Below are 23,909 nucleotides of genomic sequence, written 5' to 3'. Positions count from 1 at the left end.
CTACTGGTTTGGACGGCTGAAGAAGATGAGAATTCTGGAATTTTGACCTTTTTAAAGGCTAAAATAATATAATATTATTTTGTTCATTTTTTTAATATTTTATTATATATCTAATAATCTTTGATAGGATTGTCGTCTTTTTTTGGATAAATTCTGTTTTAAATAAAATAACTAATTAGGTCAATTGGTTATCATTATCAATTGAATTAATTTTTTTTTTACACCTTATGTCAAAGTTACGTTGTTTTTTTACATTTGAAGGGTTTTTTTTTTATTTATTTCAGTAAAAAAAATACTTGAAAACAATAATTTTCAACTTTTAATACCTAGAGGATAGATTCATTTAATATTTATCAAATACAATTATTATTTTTTTTATATTCTCTTATTCTACATGAACTTGAATTTATAGTATTTAGACATCTCTTTTAGACATGAATGTTTAAATTTCAATAAATATTCATTCAATTCATTAAATAAAATAAAAAAATCAATAAGGTTTATTCATTTCTTAATATACATAGCACATATCATCATTGAACAAATAAATCAACTAAATTTGACAATCTTTAACCATTCATTTTATATATAAAAGATATATTATTATAAATTAGTAACTATTTTATATTGATAAAATCTTTATATTATACGATTGTCTTATATTGTACAACTGTTTATCTTAATCTGCCAATAGTATATGTTATATACTCTCTCATTTCTTAATATTCAACTGTTTTATAATCATATATGTAGATGCAAGTTTCCGATAATTGAAACCAGAGCAAATAATTATTTTCAATTAATACCAGTTTATTTTTTCCTCTATCAGTAAAAACCGGACATTCATGCAGTTGACTAATACAATATTGCTTTCTCTACAAACTCTTTTAAAAGTACCAAATTGAAATCAACTTTAACATAATTAATATTTTTTGTGATTTTTTTCGTAGCATAGCTACGGGCACCATCCTAGTGATTATAAAATGACAAATGATATTTTGAATATACAAAAATTGATGGAATGCAATAAACAAATAAAGATGAGTGCTTCTTTGCTAGGGGCTAATTGCCTTTTAATCAAATCTACCACTTAGTGAAAATCCAGTTAGCAATCAATATTCTTTCCCAACCGTTTACTGTAATGGACCAATGAGGAAGTTCAGATGAAACTATATATCCAGTTAATCCAATTATGCTTCCATTACCGCTTCTTAATAATCAACGATCCAAGTATGACTAAAGATACAGACAGATAAGATGGGGTGAACAAGAAGAAACAGAAAAATGGATACCTTATCTTTTGGATAGATTGACATAATATTTTCTGCATTCACAAAATTTCCCAACTACTCATCATTCTTTCTAAATTAGCAATTTATTGGCTTTTTGACATCGGCTCTTGAACAAAACTGTCTGCGATCCTATGAAGTCGAAACTCATTTAAAACAATATTCGCTCTTGATAGATGTCCAATGCCTGGATGACCTTCTCTATGAACAATTTCCGGTGCAATCTGTACCTGCATATGTAAGAATAAGAGTGACTTCAACTCAGTCTGTACTTAAGAATTAAAACCTGAATGCATGAGAAGAAGTATGTTATGTCAAAATCACATACTTAATCACAGTTTCAAGCGTCCTTGCTTCAGGCAGAGAATCTGTTGGTAGAAAATTAAGGGGTGAAGAAGACAGCATCATATATCCAAAAAACACTCGAATAAAATTTAGCCATGTTCAAGATGATCATGCATTATTTTAAAGTTAAAACACTTTTTATGCTTATAGAGGCCATTTCAATCCCCAGCCTCCACAACAAGTTTTCTCTAATTTCAACAACCGTATAAATCCTCAGAGCTAGTGAAAATTGGCATCAACATAATACCTAAAAACTGAAAAGGCGGAAGATTTAGAGCTTTTTTGAACTAATAATTCAGATTTCAAATTTAAAGTACTGCAATTTTGATAGTAATTAAATTTTAGCAGAAGATAAGTAGCAGATCTTAAAATTCTAATGGTAATAAACTATTAGCAGAAGTTTTCATATTGCCAGCTTAAACCGCACTTTAACCATGAAAACTTGAACGCATTATTTTTCAAGGAATTAAAATTCTGAACATTCTAATATGGATCAAGCATAAGGACTGTTGATTCCACCCATTTAAGACAGAAATATGTTCACCTAGAAACTTCTGGTCTTGCTCAGAAGTTGTAGGAAACTGTGCAAGCATCTGCTGACATTCCTCCTGTAACTCCTTCACAGCTTTCCTTTCTATGCTAGGGATTGGAGGAACATCACCATCTGACCATGTGGGCAATGTTCGTGCAGTGGCTATGACTGCCCCGTCGACAAAGTTATCTCCATTATCTGCTAACTGACCTGATAAAAATTTGTAATGCTTAAGGTGCTGAATTATGCATATAAAACTACCATTCTCATTCCAAAAGTTCTAAAAAGTTAAAATGACGCATACTGTTATGATAATACTCTTCAGGAAGACCAGATATATTGAAGACTGACAAGAAAGAATCCAAGTGAATATGTGCATTTCCAGAGAATGGTATTAAATCCCACGGGTTCTGCAATGGTCAAGCCTCATGAGTTAATTTTTTGCAAAACTGACTTATAGATATGATTACAAGATGAATGTTTTTTTGCTTTATTTGCGAGGACGTCAGATTTTTTCCTGATTCTGTTAAATCAGGTTAATATAAAACAGCTTTACATATTCAGATCAAAAATTAAAGATTGGAGCTAATTACCACAGCTGAAGAGAAGCCATATCGTTGCATGAGCATATGATTCTGCTGTCCACTCAGATAATTGATCGTCATCTGCCAAAATTTATGGAATTGTGGATACAAACCCCAAAATGTAAATAAAAAGCATCGTTAGGACCTAATTCGGTTGATGGCTTTACAAGGTATATAGCAAGGACAACAAGAAGGCGGCATATTTTGGCCCAAAGAAGGGTATTAAATCTGAGTAAGTCATAATTTCAAGCAAAATTTACATAAGCTCCAATAGCCACAAGAGACTCCAACACATTTGATTAGATTTTAAAAGGTGCATCACATAATCGGATTTTTAATTTTAAATCTATAAAGAAGAAAGTCTAGGATATTTGAGACAGACTGATATTGACAATGGCCAATTAACCATAGAGAAGAGAGAAATGTGAAAAATCCTGAAAAGATAACAACCAATTATTCACCTAAAAGTTGCAAATTTCATTGAGTATAAACTTGGATGAATTAAGCTAGTACTGGCAAAAGACTCCACTAGGTTCTGCACAGGTGTGTTCATGTTTCTGGGAAAAAACTACAAATAATGGTAGTTGGACCTCCCTTGTTAGTGAAGAATTCCCCTTGGACCAAGACCATTCACTCCAATAATTCAACAAAATTAGAATTCAAAAGATAACATGGAATACCAATACCTCATCTCCTTTTTTGATCCTCTGTCCGGCATTTATCATCACCTCAACCATGCGATCCTTAAAACGCCAGTGGAGAAAACAATTTGGCTGAAATGAATGATTTAGCATATCTGCCATGACAAATAAATACATGAAAAGCATATTAAGATATAAGACAGCTCAGATAAATAATAATTTAAAGGAAACGTGAAGGCAGTCAAAGTTTAGAAAAGGCAGGGAGGTATTAACTGATGCAAAACAGGCCAAAGACATTTAGGACAAAGAAGAGGACAATAAATGAAGGAATACTGGTTTACAGAATGGTCTGAAAGAAAAAAAAAGGATAAGTAAAATCTTACCAGGCCCTGCATTAGTTTATGATTGACCATTACAGACAAGAAATACATTGACAACATCACAAGGAGCCTCATGTAGGAAGATTACCAGCATAAGGAATTAGCATATTTGCATCTTGAACTAGTGCACCAATCCTAACTTGCATGTTAATGCACCGTGACTGTGCAATGCTAACAGCCCAAATGAATCTCTCAGCATCACGAGCAAGGCGCTTTATTTTCAGGGGAACTCCAGAATGCTGAGTGAGGTTAAGCACACAAACAATTTATCATTAAAGTAAGCAAGAACTTCTTGAAACATATGAGAGGATGGTGAGAGGGAAAATTCTTAGTTCCATATATGATAGACAGGTAGCTTATACCCAGTTCTTTTCCCAAAATTCTAATGCTCTTTGTTGTTGTTTTCTCATAGTTGAAGCAAGGCCAGGATCCTGCAGTTCTGAGAGGTCATCCTGCATGAATGGAGCAAGTTGTGAGTACAGCAAGTTGCTTCCTAATAAGTGACTCTTACAATTATGAAAAGCAAGGCTAACAAACAGTTTGTCCAAAATTAAAGTTCTCCACAACATTATGAATTGTATGTGTGTGTGTGCATATATTTGACATTCAACAATTGAAATCCTTTGCCGTTGAACTACCATATCCAATGCTTCTATGCCCTCATTAAATTATATCTCCCTCCCCCCTCATTTTATTGAAGACCAAAAATGTAATTTAGCCAAAAAATTAAATGAAGAACTCAAAACAAAGTAAAAGCAAGAAAATAAACATTGAAATGATTGTTGCTTCGCATCTTCCAATTTGTCACACCTCTGTAGCAAGAAGCAAGCTAGTGCACTCATCTGCACTAGGTAAGAAGTCACCATATAGTTGCCAAAAGTTATCATCCCTATCAAATGCATACAAAAGAAGGCATGCCAATCTCAGATCCCAATCGGTCTGCCAAGAGAAATACCCATAAATTACAATGAAAGAACAAAAGGACTAGTGTTATTGTAAAAGTTTTAAATAGTGTGCTAGTGCATTCACCAAATTGAATAAGGAATGCATAATTCTTCGAGGATAAATAAGTGTTCGAAATCTAGGAAAATTTCAGTTACCTCAGGATTGGTTGAGTTTATTATATCAAATATGGGATGACCTATTGGCACTATATCGGGGAAAAACATCCATGGCTGCTTCTGCCTTATTGTCAACATCAATTCTAAAGGTATTTCCATGATAACCTGTTCAGTCAAGTGCAGAAGCTTAGTTACCAAACACAAAAATATCATTCTGGAATATTATAACTAGTAGAATACAGTATGCCATTCGTTAGGAAGCAAATACAAAATAAAAAACACACGAAATTGGTGATGCAGGCAGGAAGTGATGAGTATGAGAATGGAAAGAAGTTAATTTGATATATCTAAACGGAAAGAATGAGTGAGAGATAAAAAGGTAAAAGGTAAAAACAGACTCTGGCACGACGCAGAGGTTCAACATCTTTGGAGGCATAGACTCCAAAACCGTCAGGTCCATCCTTAAACTCTATTCCATAAGCTCTCATACTTCGAACATAACCAATCTTGTAGAAATCAGGGTCGGCAGGCTCCAGCTGTGAGGAACACGGCAAAAATAGCAAAGGAAGGGAAGGTATTAAAAACTCAAAAGCAAAAGTAAAAAGGAACAGAAGTATTCAATTGATAAGCCAATGAGCATTTACCTGAGAGGGAGATTGCTGAAGTGGGGGAGGCTGAAAGAGTGGAAAAGGAGTTTCCACTGAAGCATTAATGGGTCTCAAAGGATAACTGGCTCTTGGCGTTGGTGACCACCCACGTCCATGATGATATTCCCTTTCCCGGCGGGGATAGCTGAAGCAACCACCGACGTGATGAAGGGGAACGGATGAGGCAGCCATTGGACTTTAGAATTCAAAATGAAACCATGGCTGGCAGACTGGCAGTGGAGTATTGACGTTTTCTTGTTAGGAAAATAGACTCCGGTCTAGTCTAAACTCAAAAAGCATACTACACTAGTACCAGCGCCGGTAGTATACGTTGCAAAAACGTTATCCGCTCGCAGCCAGAGACTAGAGTGTGGCGCAGCCGGCATTCCGGCCCAGCCCATCTTTGCTAGCCTCGCTCACCTATGACCCACCCTAAACTAAGTTACCTATGCTAATTTTTTGACTTATTATTCCAGCCTCAAGTTCAAATGTTTACGTTGAAATTAATATGCTCATAACAATTTCAATACAAATTTAGTATGTAATAATATCTTCTAAATCACTAAACAATAACAAAATTTATTTGAAACTTATCATATATAGTATTAGAATCTAATACTTATATCTTTATGCAAAGCATAGGAAAAACAAAGTACATGCGCCTACTTTTATTAAGCTACACTAGAAAAGAGGGAAAAAAAAGTGCAAGCTAAGTAGAAGTAGAAAAGAAAAGAAAAGAAACTAGTCATATGGCCCAAAAGGGGGAAATTAGTATGGGAGTTGGATGCTAATGGGCTAATGATGAGCTTTGGTCATGGTCCATGACGATTGCACCCATTTCCTCTTAATCATATCACTCGTTGTTAGGAGCTAGACTAGATGTAGATACTGCATACGGGAAATGCAACACACTGAAATGTGTCATCAGCACTGCAAAGAAGTTTCTGCAGGGCACTTTTATCTTCCAGAAAACTCCTTGAAATTTAGGTAGAAACCTACCAGAAACCAAACGCGGGTCTGACTTGTAGTTGTAAAAGATGAAAAACCTTCTCGCTTAAGTTACCTTAAGTGATCCTGGGGGTATTTACAACTATAAATTCACAAGCTCTTCGTATACGCCACATCACACTATCTGAAAGAGAATCAGCATAGGAGAATATTGAAAGAAAAAGATGCATAATCCTCCACCACCAGACCCCCACCATCCCCACCACCCACCACCCCATGCTCCGCCTCCAGGTCCACCGCATGTTGAACCTCCTCGTCCTCATGCCCCTCCACCTGGCCCAGGTCCCAGAGCGCCTCCACCAGGTCCTGCTGAGCCACACAAACCGCGTCCATAATCCCTCCACTGCTAATCATATTGGCTTAATGCATATGTAAAATTATGTAGCCAGCGGTACGTAGGATTAAATAGTTTGTGCTACCTCACTGATGTGCTCTTTTAACCAGTTGGTGTTTAGGGTCCTATTTTCTGATCTTATTTTTACTTAAGTGACGAGTAAATATGATGTAATAAAAAAGTATTACTACTACAGTAATAAATATTGCTCTATGTTATTTACGTTGTGGGCATGTTTATTTTTGCTTTGTTATGATCATGTCCTATACATGAACTATGATGTTTCATTGCTTTTAATTGGTAATTTTGGTTTTCTTTGACAATCCTTTTAATTTAGGGCTGAATATTATTCCATTTTGGTCTGTGGAAATGCTCAATTATTTGAGCAAAAGGCATGGCAGGTAAGTCGAATATGCCTCACCGACCACGTACATACTCCTCGAACCTTAATAAGCTATAATTAACTCAACTCCCACATTGGGCAATACTTGAACTTATTTTGATAAACTACAAAAGCACAATACATGACATTGAAGCTCCGGTTACTGTGAATTCATCAAGTGAGTCACGTGGTTACCTATTTATATTGATATCTTAGTGTCATGAGTTTATACATCAAGACAACAATGTCACAATTTTTTTTAATTAGCTAGCACGTTTTCTGGATTTGATATCATATAGAATATAACACTTGGCCAAAACAAAATCACGTAGTAATTAATTTGGAGGGATTCAAGCTCATGTACAGGAGCTGTTTTTGGGCTAAGCGGTTTCCTCAGGCTTGCAAGGCTACGACTTCATGAATACTTGTCCTAGACGCATTGTATTGGTTTGTGATTAGTGGGCAAAAAAAGCTCTAGACAAACATTTTGGGCTGGCATTAAAGACTCAGATTCAGCTTAATATGATGGATTAATTATTTTCTGAATAAATGGAAACACTGTAAATATATTCTTAATAAAATTTTAGAGATGAAAATCATTTTCTGAGAAAGAACTTAAGAAAGATAAGGTTGTTGGCCTCATCATGTCAATGGAGAATAACAACCACATACCAATGGAAATATCCCAACAAATGGTCACGTCAACAACGTGTAAGGTATGCATTAAACAACCTCCGACCAAAGTTCTCATGGTAATAACCTTATCTGCAAGTCTGGGACCATTCTGGCCAAAAAATAATGAAAACAAGGACCGCACTACTATAAATCCAATAGTCCTCTCAAACCGTTTCACCGCACCAGCAAGAAGCAAAGCAGAGAACGATACCAACTACAACAGCAGATAAGATGCACGATCATCCTCACGGACCTCCACCACCAGGGATTCATCAGCATCAGGCTCCGCCTCCTCCCTGTCCCCAAGGACCTCCACCAGGCCATGATGGACATCCAGTAGGTGGCCCGGGCGGCGACCACGGTGGACACCATGGACCTCCAGCAGGTGGTCCCGGTCAGCATGGACCTCCTCCAGGTGGTCCGGGCCAACATGGACCTCCAGCAGGCGGTCCTGGTCATGGTTGTGGCCCGGAGGGGGGCCATGGACCTCCAGCAGGTGGTCCGGGTCAGCATGGACCTCCAGCAGGTGGTCCGGGTCACCATGGTCCTCCAGCAGGCGGTCCTGGTCACCATGGTGGTGGCTCGCATGGCGGCCATGGCGGACGTTGCTAAGCATGCACAAATGCTATCGTTCTACTAAAATAAAATGCTGGTTTGCTATATCATGTATGTTTTGTAGTAGTGAAAAGTGAAATCCTGATCTTAATTTGTACGGGGTGTTATGCTATGTTAATCAAATAAACGTATATGGACTAATACCGTATATGTACAAGATTTGCTCTGCTTATATTCCATAACATTCTTTTCTGGAGCCGTGGGGTTCTTTTCCATTTTGCTTCGATATATCTGATAAAATTATAAAAGCATGTTACAAATTAATTTGAGCTTCTTAATTTAACCTTATAATTTGAGCTTCTTAATTCCATCGGTTGCACTTGTATCTGATACAGGCCCAGGGAGATTAAGTAAAATATTAGAAAGTATTTTACAAAGTATGTGATATCAACATTTACTTTCTATAAAATTAAAAGCAGAGGATTGCAATTAATTAGAAACGAAGCCATAACTTTCAATCTTGATCAGTTTAATTATTCATTTAACTGAGATTTCAGGCCCCGTTCCCTTAACCAATTCTCCTCTTCTGAAGTGTCAAATATATATATATCCGTTCAGCACAATGCATTCTTCTCGTATCCATTCAATATGTGAAATTTTCAGGCTCTATTGATATATCCGGTGCTGCTTAACAAATTATAGCCATCCACTTTCGATATCCTAAAAATTATAAGTTGAATCTTGGCATCTGTGGATACATAAATAAAGGAAAATAAAGAAGAGAATTGTTTCTCTTGTATTAATCACTAATCCAAAAATTTAAGTACCGAACCAAATGGTTTGTCATTTTTCTCTTCATTTTATACAAGTATTCAAATAAATTTTGGTCTGATGTCAACATGTTCTTTACCATATTCAAAATTTCTGTTCAAATTTTCTAAAGTTTCATTGAAAATTTCATAAAAAAATTTTTTTGCAAATTTTTAAAAAAATATATTCCAATTCTTTTGTATATTTAATTCAAATGAAACTTTCCATCAAAAATTGTTTGAAAATATAGTTATCTGAAAATTTTTTCATCATTTAAATTAAATTGCTGTCAAATGTATTTTTAACAGACTTCTAATGAAATCAATCCCATTAACAATGTGACAAAATTTGTATATTAGATGCTGCATATTAAAATTTAGAAGGAATCATAATGTTGATAGCAACCTAGATTGTTTCTCGTATTGCAATTCAGCTCGTGTGTTGCATGTTGTTTCTAGCAAGTGTGTCCCATACGAGAGAAAAAGTCAAAAGCTCCAGCTTATCTTATCAGCATGTGGGCCATTAAGGATCACGTTTAAACTTGAGCAACGACGCGGACGGTGATGAAACTTTTACAGGGAGAAGATGATGAGAATTGAGACAGATGGGCTTATCCTTTTTCATTAACAAAATTACAAAAATTCTCTTTGGCCTTAAATCAATTGAGAGTCATAACCATAAATATACATTAGAAACCAACAAATAAATATCTTAAATAGAAAAACCAGAACGTGATTCATTTTTGTCTTTTCATGTATATATATTCGGCAGTGAACAATATATGTTCGTTAGTTCTCTCGAACAGTTTGCTGCACATCAAAGTATAAGAAGGGAAGAGAAAGAGCTAAGTAGGTAAGTGCAAGAAGATATGCAACATCCTCCACACCACCCACACCCGGGGCCACCACATGGACCGCATCATCCACACTCAGGGCCGCCGCAGCCGTATGCACCACCGTTTGGGCCTCATCAACACCATGGTCCACATCCTCAACGTCCCCATGGTCCACCACCACCTCGCCCGAGTCGCTGCTGTGTGATAATGTAATTAAGCCTTTGCAGTTCATGTGATGTAATTACAGAAGAAGAATATATATATTCAGCTCAATTTTCATTTGTAAGTTGTAATGGTACTTTGTTTTATATCTCTGAAATTAGATTTGTTAATATCTAGTTTACTTTGATATAATTGTTAGTATTTGGTTAATTATTAATATTTAAAATCTGTATAGATAATAATGTAAGTGAATCAATACATTAGACAGATAGTTTTTGAAGAGATTTAAGTTAAACTAATTTATATTCGTTTAACCAGATAAACACACAAACCTGAACAAAATTCTAGAATTCATTTTAATAAAGTTCAAACATAGATAAACTTAGACTTGATTCCATTAAATACTCGTATAAAGCTTGTTTAGAAGTGTAATTGGAAATTGAGCACCCTAAACCTAAATATCCTTTCTTCCATTTGTAACATCGCCATGCTAGTCCATATTATGAATTTCTCTCCTTAACCACAGCTGCTCTATCACCATGCAGCATATGTCTGGTCTTCTTCTTGCACCACGACACAGTAGCTCTCCTTCCTTTCTTTTATTTTCTCTTTCTCCTCCTTAATGCTCACTATAATCCCTTTCAATTTTCATTCTCCTTTTTGTTCTTAACTTATAATAATTATGCGAAAATCAACATTCTCAAAGGCCACAAAACCAAGAGAAAACCACAGCAAGCAGCCCATTAAATGGCGTGAAAACAACCACCTGCAGATCCATAAATCCACCCAAAAAAAAATACCAGCAGGACACCAATGAACCCACAAACAAATCAAAACCTCAACAAAGCCACCAAAACCAAAGGAGGACCATCAGACAGCCCTCAAAAGACAAAGACAAAATCACACAAAGAGAATCGCCCGTCAACGCAAACCAACAAACAAAAAAAAAAAATCAAAAACCAAATAAAAGCAGCCACTTCAGGAATCAGCAACAGAGCAAAATCTTAACCATGTACCTGGACAAGTCATTCTTAGTTATCACAAAGCACAACCATCATATCCTGCTCTCTTCCTACTCCGAACTTGGCTAAGGAATCAGCAAACTCATTGACAGATGGAATGAGAAGAAACATAAAAACCATGACAATCAGAAAAATAGATATGCTAAAAAAAATGTAAGCTAATAACACAAAAAACCAACAAAAGCCAAGGAAATGAAACAGCAATATCTAAGAAGACAAAAACCGTCAGCTGCAAAAGGTGCAAAAGCGAGAATGAAACCAATAATAGAACAACAACAAAAGAAAAAGGCAGGACACATAATTTTCTAATAACAGGCAAATAAAAAAAACATTACATGCACAACTTAAAAACTTGAAAACAAAAGCATCGACTGAGAAGACATAAATAAAAACTAAAAGAGAATAAATAAAAGAAAAATCAAATTTGAAAAATAACAGTGAAACAGAAGTCGAACAAAAGAACTTGCAAGAAAGAAAAATCAAACCATGAGTACATGAAAACAAAATACAACTTGAAAAACTAAAACATAAAGCAAATTAACACAATCAAACCAAAGCAACACAAAAACCACAGATCAAAACAGAAGAAAAAATGGAAGTCACAAAACCAAGACATATTCATACAACAGCCAAACCGAAATGCAAAAAAGAAAAAAAAAGAGAAAAGAATACATATCACAAATCAAAACCAAAAAAAAGTAAAAAAAAAAACCAAGAAGAACAATGGTTGAACAAATCAAAGACTAAACAAATCAAAGAAAAAAACACCAAAACAATTTAAGGAAGCCAAAAAAAAGTAAAAAACGAAAAAAGCAATGAAAAAAGAAGACAAAAAGATGAAAGGAATGGGAAAAGTAAAAGAAAAGGGAGGATGGAGAAATCGAGGGGAGAAGCAAAAAATCTAAAAGCCAAAGAATGAAGAAAGCAAAATAAGAAAGGCCAAAGAAACGGAAGAAAGGGAAAAATGATTAAAAAGTTATGCCCATTTCTACCAAAATAAATTATCAGAAGTTTCAATTGAATGAAATGGCCGTGTGTTTCTCAATTGGGCCAACACGTGGCAGTCATTGATCCTATCCGAAATAACTCAATAACAACCCATATGTCACCTCCAATTGCTCTCAATTGTCTTCTGTTCAGGACAACATTTAATATATCTTGATGTTGTTTAGCTATTAGCATTCTCATGATTTTTTTTTGGGAAAATCATAAGCAAGCTTTCATTAAATACTGGGAATGAAATTTACCCCTTACAAAGAGCCTTTCAAGTTGGCTTATACAAAAGTATCCTGTCCCAAAAGACCTTTGAGCAAACATCCTAGGTCGAGACAAAAAACATTCATTTTGCACAAGCAAAAAGCAATGCAGGCATCAAAAGCCCCTCCCCATATACTCATGTACAAGAACATCAATCATCACCACTCCACTGCACTAAAACAAATTAACAGAGAACAGGATCTAGTATCCTATCCCATATACAAAAACATCTCATATCAAAATTCAAGGACCCACTTAAATTCAAAAAAAAAAAAAACCAAAATCCCCATCACGAAACCTGTCTTGCCCACCTCAATAATCAGGTTTATTCATCACCAATCTATCCTCAAGAAACAGGGTGATATGTATGTAATATATCCAGCATGTTCTTTTACCAATCTTCATCCTTCTTTTCCAGCACTCCTCAACCATCATGCAACCATTCAACACACAAGGAAAGAAAGGATATTTACAAGAATATTTGCAATAATTCTAATTTCAGCTCCACCCCTCTTTTTTGCCAAAGCATCTGCCGTATGATTTACCTCTTTTTCACATGTTGAATGATCCAACCAGCTAGCTTTTCGTTAAATCTTTCAATTTGTAGCATCCACTTTCGAATCCTTCATGGAGCTAAAACAGGTTGTTGAATCCACTTAACGGCATTGCTTGACTCACTTTCAATAACAAGTCCACATTCATCCTTCCATTTTGATGCATTGAAAATGATCAATGCTTCTCTTACTGCTATAATCTCTGCAAGATTAGAGTCTGCCATACCTATTGGCTTAGCGAATGTGATTTTGGCTTCCCCACAAGGGTCCCTCAAGATACCACCTATCCCCTTGGCCCTACGCAGCCATTAACATTGAATTTTATGAAACTTGGCTGTGGTTTTTCCTATTTGATGTCGCCCCTTCCTTGCCTTGTCTTCCTTTGCAGCCTTTATCTAGGTGATTGTGTCACGGGGTTTTCTCTTGACCCGTGCGGCGTAGTCTTTACATCGTTAAAAGGGGTTAGAAAGGCTAGCAGCCTTCTCAAGTTAGCTAGTTAGGATTGATTATGACAAGCACAAGAGAGTTAAGTGAACAAAAAGAGAGCTTTTATTGATAGAAATTTCAATATAAGAGTCATTAATCTCAAACGAGGGGACTCAAGAGGTTTATACAACTTAGGACCCCTTAGAGCTGCTACAAGGCAGTTCCCAACGGTTAGGGGCTGTTTTGAGCTCTGCTGGGCCCCTCTGATGTGTCCCTGGCACTGTTGCCAATGGCAGGCAACGGCTGCCCTGCAGGTTTCGGGTTGGTTAGTGTTTCCCGCGCTTCTGGCAGATTGCCTGGGCAGTTCGCGCCCACCCGCTGCGCGCCAGTCTGCCAACTCTGCTGCTCGCCATTTTCCTGCACGCCTGCGCACCCCGTCTGCCTGCTGGCCCAGGCACACTGCCTGTCTGCTGGCCCACGTGTCCAATCTGATAACTGGCCTGCGCTCTCATCCGCCCATGGGTGCCGATGTCTCAAGTCCCTTGGCGCCAAATCGGGGTTCCAGCCCTCGTTGCTCGTCCCTCTTCGAGCTGGCTTGTCCACTCCCGAGCCTCAAGCCCTTGCCATCGGGCTGTCCCGCCCTCCTCCACAAAAGCGGCGTGACAATTGTCTATAAATGTCTAAAATTGATGGTGCTCCCCAGGCTACTTTGCATTTGCTCAAGCAGTAACTCTAATTTTTGCCAATTCCAAACACTGATTAATATCCCACTCTTTCCCTTCGAAGACAATTTCGTTCTTGCTTTTCCATAATGACCAGGCCATAGAAAAGAATGTCATTTCCTAAATTCTTTTATGAAAACCATCCATATGGCATCCATTCCAAGCCACCAACGAATCTTTAGTATTTCCTGGTGAAACCCAAACAACCCCCCATCTTTTGCACCACCACGACCAGACCATCCAAGACTCTTTACATTCAATAAATAGATGATTACATATCTCTTTCTTACATAGCACACAATCTAACTAATTGTTTAACTATACACCCCTTTTAACTAGCTCATCCTTAACCCCTACCTTACCGTGAACCATTTGCCAAACAAAAGTTTCCACCCTAAAAGGTGCTACCCTAGCCCATACATGTTTCCATAGCCCATTATATTCAACATTCGAGGACAAGACATACTTACAGAGCGACTTGGCAGTATAGTTCCCATTTGCTTCTTTTTCTCAAATTAGCTCGTCCTTAAGTTCTTTACTTAGCTGAAAATCTTGCAATAGTTTCTCAAAATGCTCTCATTGATCAACTTCCCAATCAAAAAGCTAACTTCTAAGGTTCACATTTTAGACTCATCTTTCCTTTTCCCATCCACCATATTCCACAATCTTGCTATTTTTGTTCTCTGCCAAAGCAAGAATTCTTGAAAAGCATGAGCCAGGACCACACCCACTGGTCCATTCATCATGCCAAAACAACATAATTGTCCCATCGCTCACTGCAAAAACTATATTAGACGTCAGTTGCAAAAACATTTACAAAAATGTTCTTTTGTATCCTTTTAAATTACATAATTATTAGGGATACAAAGGATGTCTTGGTTGTGACAGCTAAAGGGAGAAGTGCAGAAATTATAGAATTTTAATAGACATGGATAAATTTGCCTATAGTTGCTGGCTTCATGTTGTTATGCGCAGTGAACTGAAACTACCTTAGGTACATAGTGAACTGAAATTACCATTATGATATGCCACTACCCTTCAAACAACTCTAATCGCATATGTGTGCAAGCCTTTTTTACAACTCCAATCTCATATGTTGTTTTACACAAAGTTGGCTAATATGTTGTCAAAGCAGGTTTTCTTCTACACTATTATTTTTCATTTTATAGCTTTTTTTTTATAATGCACTTATAGGAACAGGAACGTGAATGTCGTGCAACTGCTGCAGCTAATCCTGGTGCAGGGGGCAATGCTGTTGCTTGGGGCAATGCTCAGCGCAGAGATCGCAAAGGGCGTGGAAACAATGCGGTGCGGCTAATCGTCCTGGAAACAATGTTGGTGTAGCTAATCAAAGGGCAATGTTGCTGCTCAAGGCAATACTCGAGGCCGTAGAAACAAAGCTGGTGTGGCTAATCCTCTTGGAAACAACGCTGGTGCCGCTAACTCGAGGGGTAATGTTGCTGCTTGGGGTAACAATAATAATTAAGCTCGGCGCAATGCCCAACGCAGAAGTCGTGGAAAGTATTAAAGGAGGCATTAACATTACCATTTCAATATCAACAGACTAAAGCATTCAAAGAATAACATTTATTTTTAAATGCTGGCGCTATACAATCTTCAAAAAATATTTTTGAAAAATAACAAGAATATTCCTTTCCTTGGTTATTTTAATACGATCCACATAACTCAATCAATAAAGCATTGAAACGAAAATTGAGGCAACACTTCTAGCTGGTTAAGTCAATATTTAATCAGTTGGAATTTTCACAAGCTATAGTTCACAATGACCATAAGTTCTATCAAGAGCATTTTTTGGGTTACTCCCATATTTTACAGACATGCCATAGTCACTATCCAAAGAAATTTTGGTCAAAAAATTACCGACCTGCTTCAAGTTCTCTTGAACTCTAATCACAAGTTAGGCTAATAAGTATGAATCAAAAACATAACCCTTCTCCTCTAATATATACCTAGTCTGGGGTTTACTAGTTGACAAGATTCTACACGAAACCGTGTTGTAAGAGGAGGATTTTGGAGTAAACGAGTTGTTGAAGATTGACAATGAATCTCCACTACTGGCATCAGCATAGTCCACAGTACTGAAAGAGTCTCTAGTACTCTCTATTGTAAATGAAACCTTATCAGAGCTTGTCAAAAGAGACCAATCACTTGATGTAGCATCAGAGAACTCCATATTGATAGGTTCAGCATACATCTCCATCACAGGGTGAATGTTTTTATTTGCACTCCGCCTAAGAATGCCAATAGAGTTGTTGATATAGCCCGTAGCCATTTCAGGCCTAAAATCTGAAAAATGCTTAGGGTCAACAGAATGGCTATTGAATTTACTTTGCTTTGGTCAGTTTTTGAGTTGGGGTGCCTAGTGGGGGCTAGACCTTGCTTTTGCATGCTCTTTTCAGTGAATGCTCTTCGAGGGCGATCATGTAAAGCAATAGAATGATTTACCTTGACGCGGAACTAATATCCAAGCGAGTCAACCTAGAGTAAAATGAAATTAATTATTAGAAGCAGCTTAAAAACTTTATTACTTTCATTTTCCTAAAGCCAACATCTAAGTAATGGAAATTTAAAGGTAAGTGAAAAAAGGTAGGCCAGTCATAAGGCAACAGAGCATTAGAAAGGCCTTGCTTGGTTCATGAATAAATTAAAGATAAAGGAAGATGAAATTCATGCTCTCGTTTGGTAATGCAAGGAAGTAAACTGTAAAATTTTTATATTTACCCTTTTAGGTAGAAACAAAAAAAAAATATCCTAGATAAATATGTACATTTAGATACAAAAGAAAATAATAATTTTGAGAAAACTATAGATAAAATATGTAATTTTTTAAAATAATGAAACATATTATTCTACTTTTATATAAACTAATTATGTTATATTGGTATTTATATTTTAATTATTTATCCAAATTTAGTTTATTATATTTTTTTATTTTTTGCATTTGTTTTATAATAACTTTTCACAACAAAAAAAAAAAAGAAAAACTAATCAAGTGACAAACCATGTATTCGCCCAAATAGAAGATCTCAAGACCCAAGTTTTGAAGGCCCAGCTTGATAAGGTGGCCCAAACGAATCCCTTATGAAAAGCCAACTTATTAGTTAGGGTTAGGGTTTTTCGTAGCAAAGCTCTCTCATTTTTACTTCTCTTTGCCCGCAGCAGCCGCGCCTCACTCCCTCCAGAGAGCTCATCAACCATGGCAGAACAGGTTCACATTCAGATCCCATTCTCTTTCCTTCTTCCCCCTCTCCCTCCCTCTATGCTTGGCTTTTCATTTTCTGGTTTTTCTTTTGTTTGCAGACCGAGAAGGCATTTTTGAAGCAACCCAAAGTGTTTTTAAGGTAATCTCAAAACTCAAAAACCATGAAAATTTTGCAACTTTTTACATTTTTCGAGTTGGGTTTTTTATTTTAGATGGGTTTTATTGATTTTGTATTGTTTTCAGCTCGAAGAAATCTGGGAAAGGGAAGAGACCAGGAAAGGGAGGGAACCGCTTCTGGAAGAGCATTGGTTTGGGCTTCAAGACTCCTCGTGAAGCTATTGAAGGTTTGTTGGCTTTTTAGTTTCCTTTTTTAATTTTTATTTCTATTATTGTATTTATTATAGGTGGTGGGGATGCTTAGTTTATGTAAAATTTTATTTAAGTTGTGAGTGTTACTTGGATACTTGCATTTAGTAAGCTGAGTAAACATTTGTTTGTTGTTAGCTGGAAAAGCCAATATCATTCTAAATAGTAATTGCTTTATTTCTATATTGCCATACCTTTGAAATTTCAGATAATGGATCCTTTATAATGCTAATATACTGACGCGTGATACATAGTACTTTATAAGAAAGAAATGATGGTTTACTACTTGGCTTGATTAACATGAAGACTCTGATATTTGGAAGGGATATAGAGAATATGTTTTTATGTGTTAACAGTTCTGTCGGTATCCAGATTATGATTGCTGGTTGTTAATTTTTTTTTTTTCTGTATTTGTTTCCTGAAGGAACCTACATTGATAAGAAATGCCCATTCACTGGCACTGTTTCCATCAGGGGTCGTATCTTAGCTGGTACTTGTCATAGTGCCAAGATGATGAGGACAATCATTGTTCGACGGAATTACCTTCATTATATCAAGAAATACCAAAGGCATGATACAGCTTCATTTTTTATGGATTTTTCTTATGTGAATAGTTATTTTTTGAAGTTATTTTGATAAATTCCTTTTTTTTTTTAGGTATGAGAAGAGGCATTCAAACATTCCTGCACATATTTCTCCATGCTTCCGTGTGAAGGAAGGGGATCATGTCATTATCGGGCAATGCAGGTAAAAGTTCTGAAACACAAGGATTTTATTAAATGTCTATGAATCTAATCATTTTTACAGATAGGGGTAGACAATTTTAGCTGTTTGTAATTCATGTCTAATAATTTTTAATTCCAGGCCATTGTCAAAGACTGTGAGGTTCAACGTTTTGAAAGTGATTCCTGCTGGATCTTCTGGTGGTGGGAAGAAAGCTTTCACTGGAATATAAGGTGTGAGTGTGTTCTGTGGTATCTTCGGTGTAGGAATCTATGGAGAAGATATTAAGTTCTTGAACTGCCTCTAGATTTGAAGAACTTTGACTGTTAGATGTTTTTTGCTATTGTTTTTCTTTCCTTTCACTTTTATGTTTGGATTTTGTTAAATTACGACATCTAGAATCTTGAAGATATCCCTTATTATATATGGTTCTCAAATAGGCTTGGAATTTTTGCTTCATTAGTATGAACATGCTTTCCAATTGGAATTTTTGATTCATTAGTATGAACTTACTTTCGAAGAATATTTCTATCACTTTGTTTAAGATTGTGGATCAACTTTCTGGTGTTTTCATTTCTCACTCTAGTTCAAGACAGTTAACCTGGACATTAATTTGGAGGCATCTATTATGCAGCCCTTATTCATGGACACTTCACTCGGCTAAGTAGTGATTTTAATCCCGCTCTCCGCTATTTTGCTACAAATCAGAAGTTACTTTCAATGTTGCGTTGGGGGGGAGAGGATTCTAGTTGTAGTCACTCATTTTCAGTTTTCAGTTTTCAGTCTTGCTGTCCTACAGCTGTCTTCATACGTTTTGTTCATTGCCAAATGGAGAGAAAAGCCACCTGTAGTCGGTATTATTGTCCATGGTTGTGACTGGTGGTTTGTCTTTTATATTATAGTAAAAAAATTAGCAAATCATGACCTTCACCACTGCTACACTGCCTGCCTGCATGCTCACGAGGAACTCACCAAATCAATTCATCAATGCATAACATCCCAATGTTATCATAATATCCGCTATCCAAAAAATTAATGCAGATGTGCAGAACTCAAGGTAGGCAGCGGAATTGAAAGGGAAAATGTGAAAATAGAAAAACATTGGAGGGGAAATCAAATTTGGACTAGAGGATTGTTAATGATTTCTCATTATGAAGGCTTTTGGGACTTGAGTTTCGTTAAGCAAGTAGGCTGATGCTTTTGGGTCAAGTTAAGTGGGATTGGCTAACTATTATAGTAGATGGGCTATTTCTTGGACAGATATAGATAAATAGGGTTGGGCTAAATTATTTCTTGTTTGAATCCTAAATCAATTGAATCCTAAATGCAATGACCAAAAATTTTGATACCGGTCGATGAAAAATAAACCGTTGCAGGTTGCAGGACGTAAGATAATCCCCTTGGTCGACCTCCTTCACCATCCCTTTTACTGCCTTCCCGTTCTATTCTCTCTTTCCCAGGGACTGAATAGCATTGAGGTAAGAAATGGGAAAATATTTTTTGTGAAAAATAATGAGAAAAAGATGTTTTACAGAGTGATTTAAATAACAGAAAATATTATTTATTTAAATAAAAATATTAAATTTTCTAATAAAATAATTTTCACAAAATTTTTTTTTCTACAATAAGTTAATTCAATTATGGATCTGAATCTTCTATGTTTTTGTTTTCAATTTTCGAACATATAAATATTTAGTATAATACATTTATATTTCTGATAAAAATAGTTTATATATATATATATATATTCCAAGTTTATACATTTTTATTTATATAGCAAAAAATATGAAAAACATTGATACTGATGCGTTTCGATCTCTATATGAAAACTGAAATGCTCAACCGTAGGCAGTACGGCATTGATATTCTTGTTTTTGTCCATATATTTCCATAGAAAAGAAAAAGATTTTCCATTGGATTAAGGTTTAAGGACAGTCCAAAAGGAAAATACGAATAGGAGAATTTCAAAGGAATAAAAATAATGATAATTTTGCTAATGGAATTCGCAACCCCAACACGCAACAAATGCAGTACTGTTGGACAACAACATGCCACGTATCAATGCAACAACACCAGATTCCATGGCATTTTCCAACCATTATCGGCTTTTGGTCTTGTCCTAATGAGCCACTCGAATTAGAAATTGGTCTCTCCGCACTCCACGCCTGCTTTTCTTATTCTGGGGTTAGCTCAGACAAGATAGAGTCAATTACAATAATACCCAAGAATTATTACATCATAACTTTAGCTGCCATGCTCTTCAAAGATAAAGACTATTATTATATTGCAGTCAATAAAGTTTGCAGCTTCATCTTGCCAGCAATTTAGATCAACACATTACATCTTGACTTACGGCTGCTTTTTGCTTTTCTTGAACTTATCTCTCCTTGCCTATTTTCAAGGCATTTAACGTATCTTCAACAAGAATTAAGGCATTATTTTCAATATTGATTTGATAATAACATGCATGAAGGTGACGCACGCCCTTATCTTCCCCTACTAAGAAAGTTTATCAAATTTTCACTTTTTCTTTTTCTTTCTTATTTAAGAAGAAATATTGGAACTTGATAACAAATATGTATCTCTATTATTAAATCATATTTGAAGATTTTAAATTTTTATAAATAAAAATAAAATCAAGGCAATTAAATCATTATCATATTCTTATTTTTACCCTCCTTAAATTATTTTTTTCCATCTTCCATACAAAAGTAAAAATTTCATGGTTCTTTTTTTTTTTTTTCCCATCATGGGTAGTAAGAATCTTCACATGTGCATTGCAAAAAGACAAGAATGATGGTCTAAGAAAAGAAATATCTTTATGTTTAGTGACCTTTACTGCAGGGGCAACAATCTCCGAGCCAATGTTGTGATATATTATCACTACCTTTAGGGAATAGCATAAACGTACAAGGTTTAATTGGTTTAATTGGACGATATTTTTTTAATTTTCTTGTAGTTCTGAAATTTTCGAATGCATTCGAAGTCATTAGAACACCAATGACCGCCAACTCCTTTTTCTTTTTTATTTTGACATGATTAGTTCCATAATAGTTAAGAAAAATAATGCTAATTCGTTGTTGCTTTTCTTTAAATAATATAATATATTGTATTTTCTTTTACTTTAATTTTAGCAATATAAACATTTTGATTTATTTTACAATATTTAAAATAATATCATGGCATAAGATGATGTAATAAGTTCTTTTATATCTTCTCCCTTCTATATATAAAAAAAAAAAAAATCTTTTCTGTTCTAACTCAATTGTTTCCTTAATAGATACGAAATTCCAAATCATGATAAATTATTATGTCTCTATCCCAATTTTTTTTTTGAAAAGCATTATGTCTATCTCAATTACTGTGCATATGTCAAAAATAAAAAAAATAAAAAGAAATACCCATTAAATTTAATTATGAGCTTCTATTTATCTTTTTGGTGCCTTTGTTATGGGCGGTGCTTGCGTAACTCAACTTTTCCTCCAAATCAATCGTGCTAAAGCTAAGTGCTTTTTGACCAGCATCTTGACGCTAAAAATTGTTTATTTTTCTCAAATATTGTCATGTAAGATTCAAAACAATTCGTAAATAGATTTAAGTTAAATTCGTCTATATTTGTTTAAACAAATTAATTCGAACAAAATTTCAGAATTCATTTAATAAATGAGCAAAGTTCAAACATAAATAAACTTGACTCGATTAAATACTCGTTTAAAGCTCATTTAGACCTATAATTGGAAATTGACCACCCTAAACCTAAATATCCTTTCTCCCATTTGCAACGTTGCCGATTTATCCAATTTTATGGATTTATTTTATTAAATTAAATAAAAGTAAAATTTAATTTAATTTAATTTAATTCGTATATAATTGGTCGTAAGATTCTTCACAGATAAATTACAAAAAAGGCAAGCATGATGGTCTAAGAAAAGAAACAACTTTATGGTTAGTGACAATTAGTGCAAAGGCAACAATCTGGAAGCCAATGTTGAATCTTTGATCATGTATACAGGGAAGATATTTTATCACTACCTTTATGGAAAGCAAAAGAGAAATCTTATGTCTTTTTCTTTACATCATCTTGCTCCCCCTCCCCTACTCCTTGTCTTGGAATTCACACTGGGGATTCTATTGCCTAAACCTTCACTTTCAAATCTTTTTAGCTCAATTATTACCACTAAAATAAAACAAACCACCATGATTTAACATATCACTAGTTTATCACAAATCATTCATTTGTAGAAAAAAAAAAAAGAAACACATTAGATTTGTCCCTATTGTAAATGCACTCACATTACCTCTACCATTCCAATCCCACCAATGCATGGTCTTTTCAGACACCATCTTTTGTTAAAATTCCAGATCAGGAAAGACAAGAGACACTTCTAACCAAAATTTGAAGATAAATGGACATGACAGGTTCTATTTAAATTTTCAGGAAACTTTTCCAAACTTCCTAACTTTTAGTTAATTAATACAATAATATATATATATAATTTATACAAAATTTAGAGCAGAAAATAAAACAAGACCCTCTTTTTTTGGGTGATAATCAAGGCCCATTTAGGACTTGAGTAATCTCTAGTAGTCAAAAAAGGTTAAGCAGCATATGGTTCACATTTACATTAACATAATCAATAAAAATAATTGTGGACCTTTGGTCTTTTGTCTCACATTTAGGTAGCTAGCCTTAGGGGTTAGAAAATTACAAATTTAGGTTCAAACCACCCACTCTTAGACATACCAATTTATATAATAAAACAAAACAAAGAAAAAAAAACCCTTAATAATATTATAACATCTGGGGGGTAGGTATAATAAATTAAAATGATTAATTGTTAATTAGAATTTAGAAGAATGTTTTCTTTTCAACAGTGGGAAAATTGGGTTTTGAGAGAATAAAAATATGCAAATCTATATGTTATTTGCATTTGCTGTTCAAATTTCATACCTACCAATGAGAAGAAATATATATTTTTTCCTGCAACTTTGCCTTCCACCTTTCATTTCTTTGAATTTCTTTCCTAGCAAACACGGTGTAAGTTTGCAGACGCTTCATACAAAGCAATTAAAAAGATCCTTTTTCCATTATATGTTGAAGACTGAAGTCTACAATCTTTATTTTATACAAATATATGGAAAAAGGGCAGGGTCTGGAAGGTAATTTAAAGAGAAGGACATTTCTTGAGACATGATGCTAACATTTGAAAAGGAAGGGAAAAGCTTGCACCAGAAAAGAAGAAGATCATAAAAGCATTAAGAAAAACCAACCAACCAATAGAGCTGATTTTCAGCCACGCTTTCATAAGAAAAATCTGGAATTGTTATTAACGGCACCTTAAGAATAATAATATAAGCACAAAATAATAATAAGCA

General features: G+C 35.2%; 3 protein-coding genes and 1 long non-coding RNA gene across 5 annotated transcripts; 2 read left to right on the top strand and 2 right to left on the bottom strand.

Moving 5' to 3' along the window:
• Window positions 1,175-5,842, bottom strand: LOC18588902 (protein PLASTID TRANSCRIPTIONALLY ACTIVE 14). 2 transcript variants are annotated; one of them, XM_007013615.2, is made up of 12 exons: window positions 5,477-5,842; window positions 5,231-5,368; window positions 4,872-4,997; window positions 4,582-4,710; window positions 4,134-4,223; window positions 3,860-4,010; window positions 3,437-3,546; window positions 2,760-2,831; window positions 2,471-2,576; window positions 2,179-2,376; window positions 1,618-1,657; window positions 1,175-1,519 (listed from the first exon to the last, which is right to left on the bottom strand). In XM_007013615.2, exons 1-12 carry the CDS (start codon window positions 5,669-5,671, stop codon window positions 1,441-1,443), a joined length of 1,434 nt encoding a protein of 477 aa, XP_007013677.1. In that variant the 5' UTR covers window positions 5,672-5,842; the 3' UTR covers window positions 1,175-1,440. The 2 variants fall into 2 exon arrangements, with proteins under 2 accessions (XP_007013677.1, XP_007013678.1); XM_007013616.2 differs by lacking the exon at window positions 4,582-4,710 and having other exon boundaries at window positions 5,477-5,841.
• Window positions 8,110-8,490, top strand: LOC18588901 (proline, histidine and glycine-rich protein 1). The gene has a single exon (XM_007013614.2). The coding sequence runs from the start codon at window positions 8,110-8,112 to the stop codon at window positions 8,488-8,490; it is 381 nt and encodes a 126-aa protein (XP_007013676.1).
• Window positions 9,830-12,213, bottom strand: LOC108663168. The gene is made up of 2 exons (XR_001929162.1): window positions 11,257-12,213; window positions 9,830-10,272 (listed from the first exon to the last, which is right to left on the bottom strand). It is a non-coding gene; the product is annotated as an uncharacterized LOC108663168 (long non-coding RNA).
• LOC18588897 (40S ribosomal protein S11) lies at window positions 17,337-19,058 on the top strand. Its single transcript, XM_018128537.1, has 6 exons — window positions 17,337-17,450; window positions 17,543-17,583; window positions 17,688-17,788; window positions 18,235-18,379; window positions 18,468-18,557; window positions 18,675-19,058. The coding sequence occupies exons 1-6, from the start codon at window positions 17,439-17,441 to the stop codon at window positions 18,763-18,765; spliced, it is 480 nt and encodes a 159-aa protein (XP_017984026.1). The 5' UTR covers window positions 17,337-17,438; the 3' UTR covers window positions 18,766-19,058.

Source organism: Theobroma cacao, chromosome 9, assembly GCF_000208745.1.
Source record: "Theobroma cacao cultivar B97-61/B2 chromosome 9, Criollo_cocoa_genome_V2, whole genome shotgun sequence".
Classification (NCBI taxonomy): Eukaryota; Viridiplantae; Streptophyta; class Magnoliopsida; order Malvales; family Malvaceae; genus Theobroma; species Theobroma cacao.
This window is presented reverse-complemented; position numbering and strand designations above follow the sequence as displayed.

What these genes read in the sequence shown, in the direction of transcription:
- LOC18588902 (XM_007013615.2), bottom strand. Translation starts at nt 5,671, where the DNA reads ATGGCTGCCTCATCCGTTCCCCTTCATCACGTCGGTGGTTGCTTCAGC. An exon ending in ATGGCTTCTCTTCAGCTGTG is followed by an intron (nt 2,577 to 2,759) that starts GTAATTAGCTCC and finishes TGACCATTGCAG; the next exon opens with AACCCGTGGGATTTAATACC. An exon ending in TGAAGAGTATTATCATAACA is followed by an intron (nt 2,377 to 2,470) that starts GTATGCGTCATT and finishes AATTTTTATCAG; the next exon opens with GTCAGTTAGCAGATAATGGA.
- LOC18588901 (XM_007013614.2), top strand. Translation starts at nt 8,110, where the DNA reads ATGCACGATCATCCTCACGGACCTCCACCACCAGGGATTCATCAGCAT.
- LOC18588897 (XM_018128537.1), top strand. An exon ending in TATATCAAGAAATACCAAAG is followed by an intron (nt 18,380 to 18,467) that starts GCATGATACAGC and finishes TTTTTTTTTTAG; the next exon opens with GTATGAGAAGAGGCATTCAA. An exon ending in GTCATTATCGGGCAATGCAG is followed by an intron (nt 18,558 to 18,674) that starts GTAAAAGTTCTG and finishes TTTTAATTCCAG; the next exon opens with GCCATTGTCAAAGACTGTGA.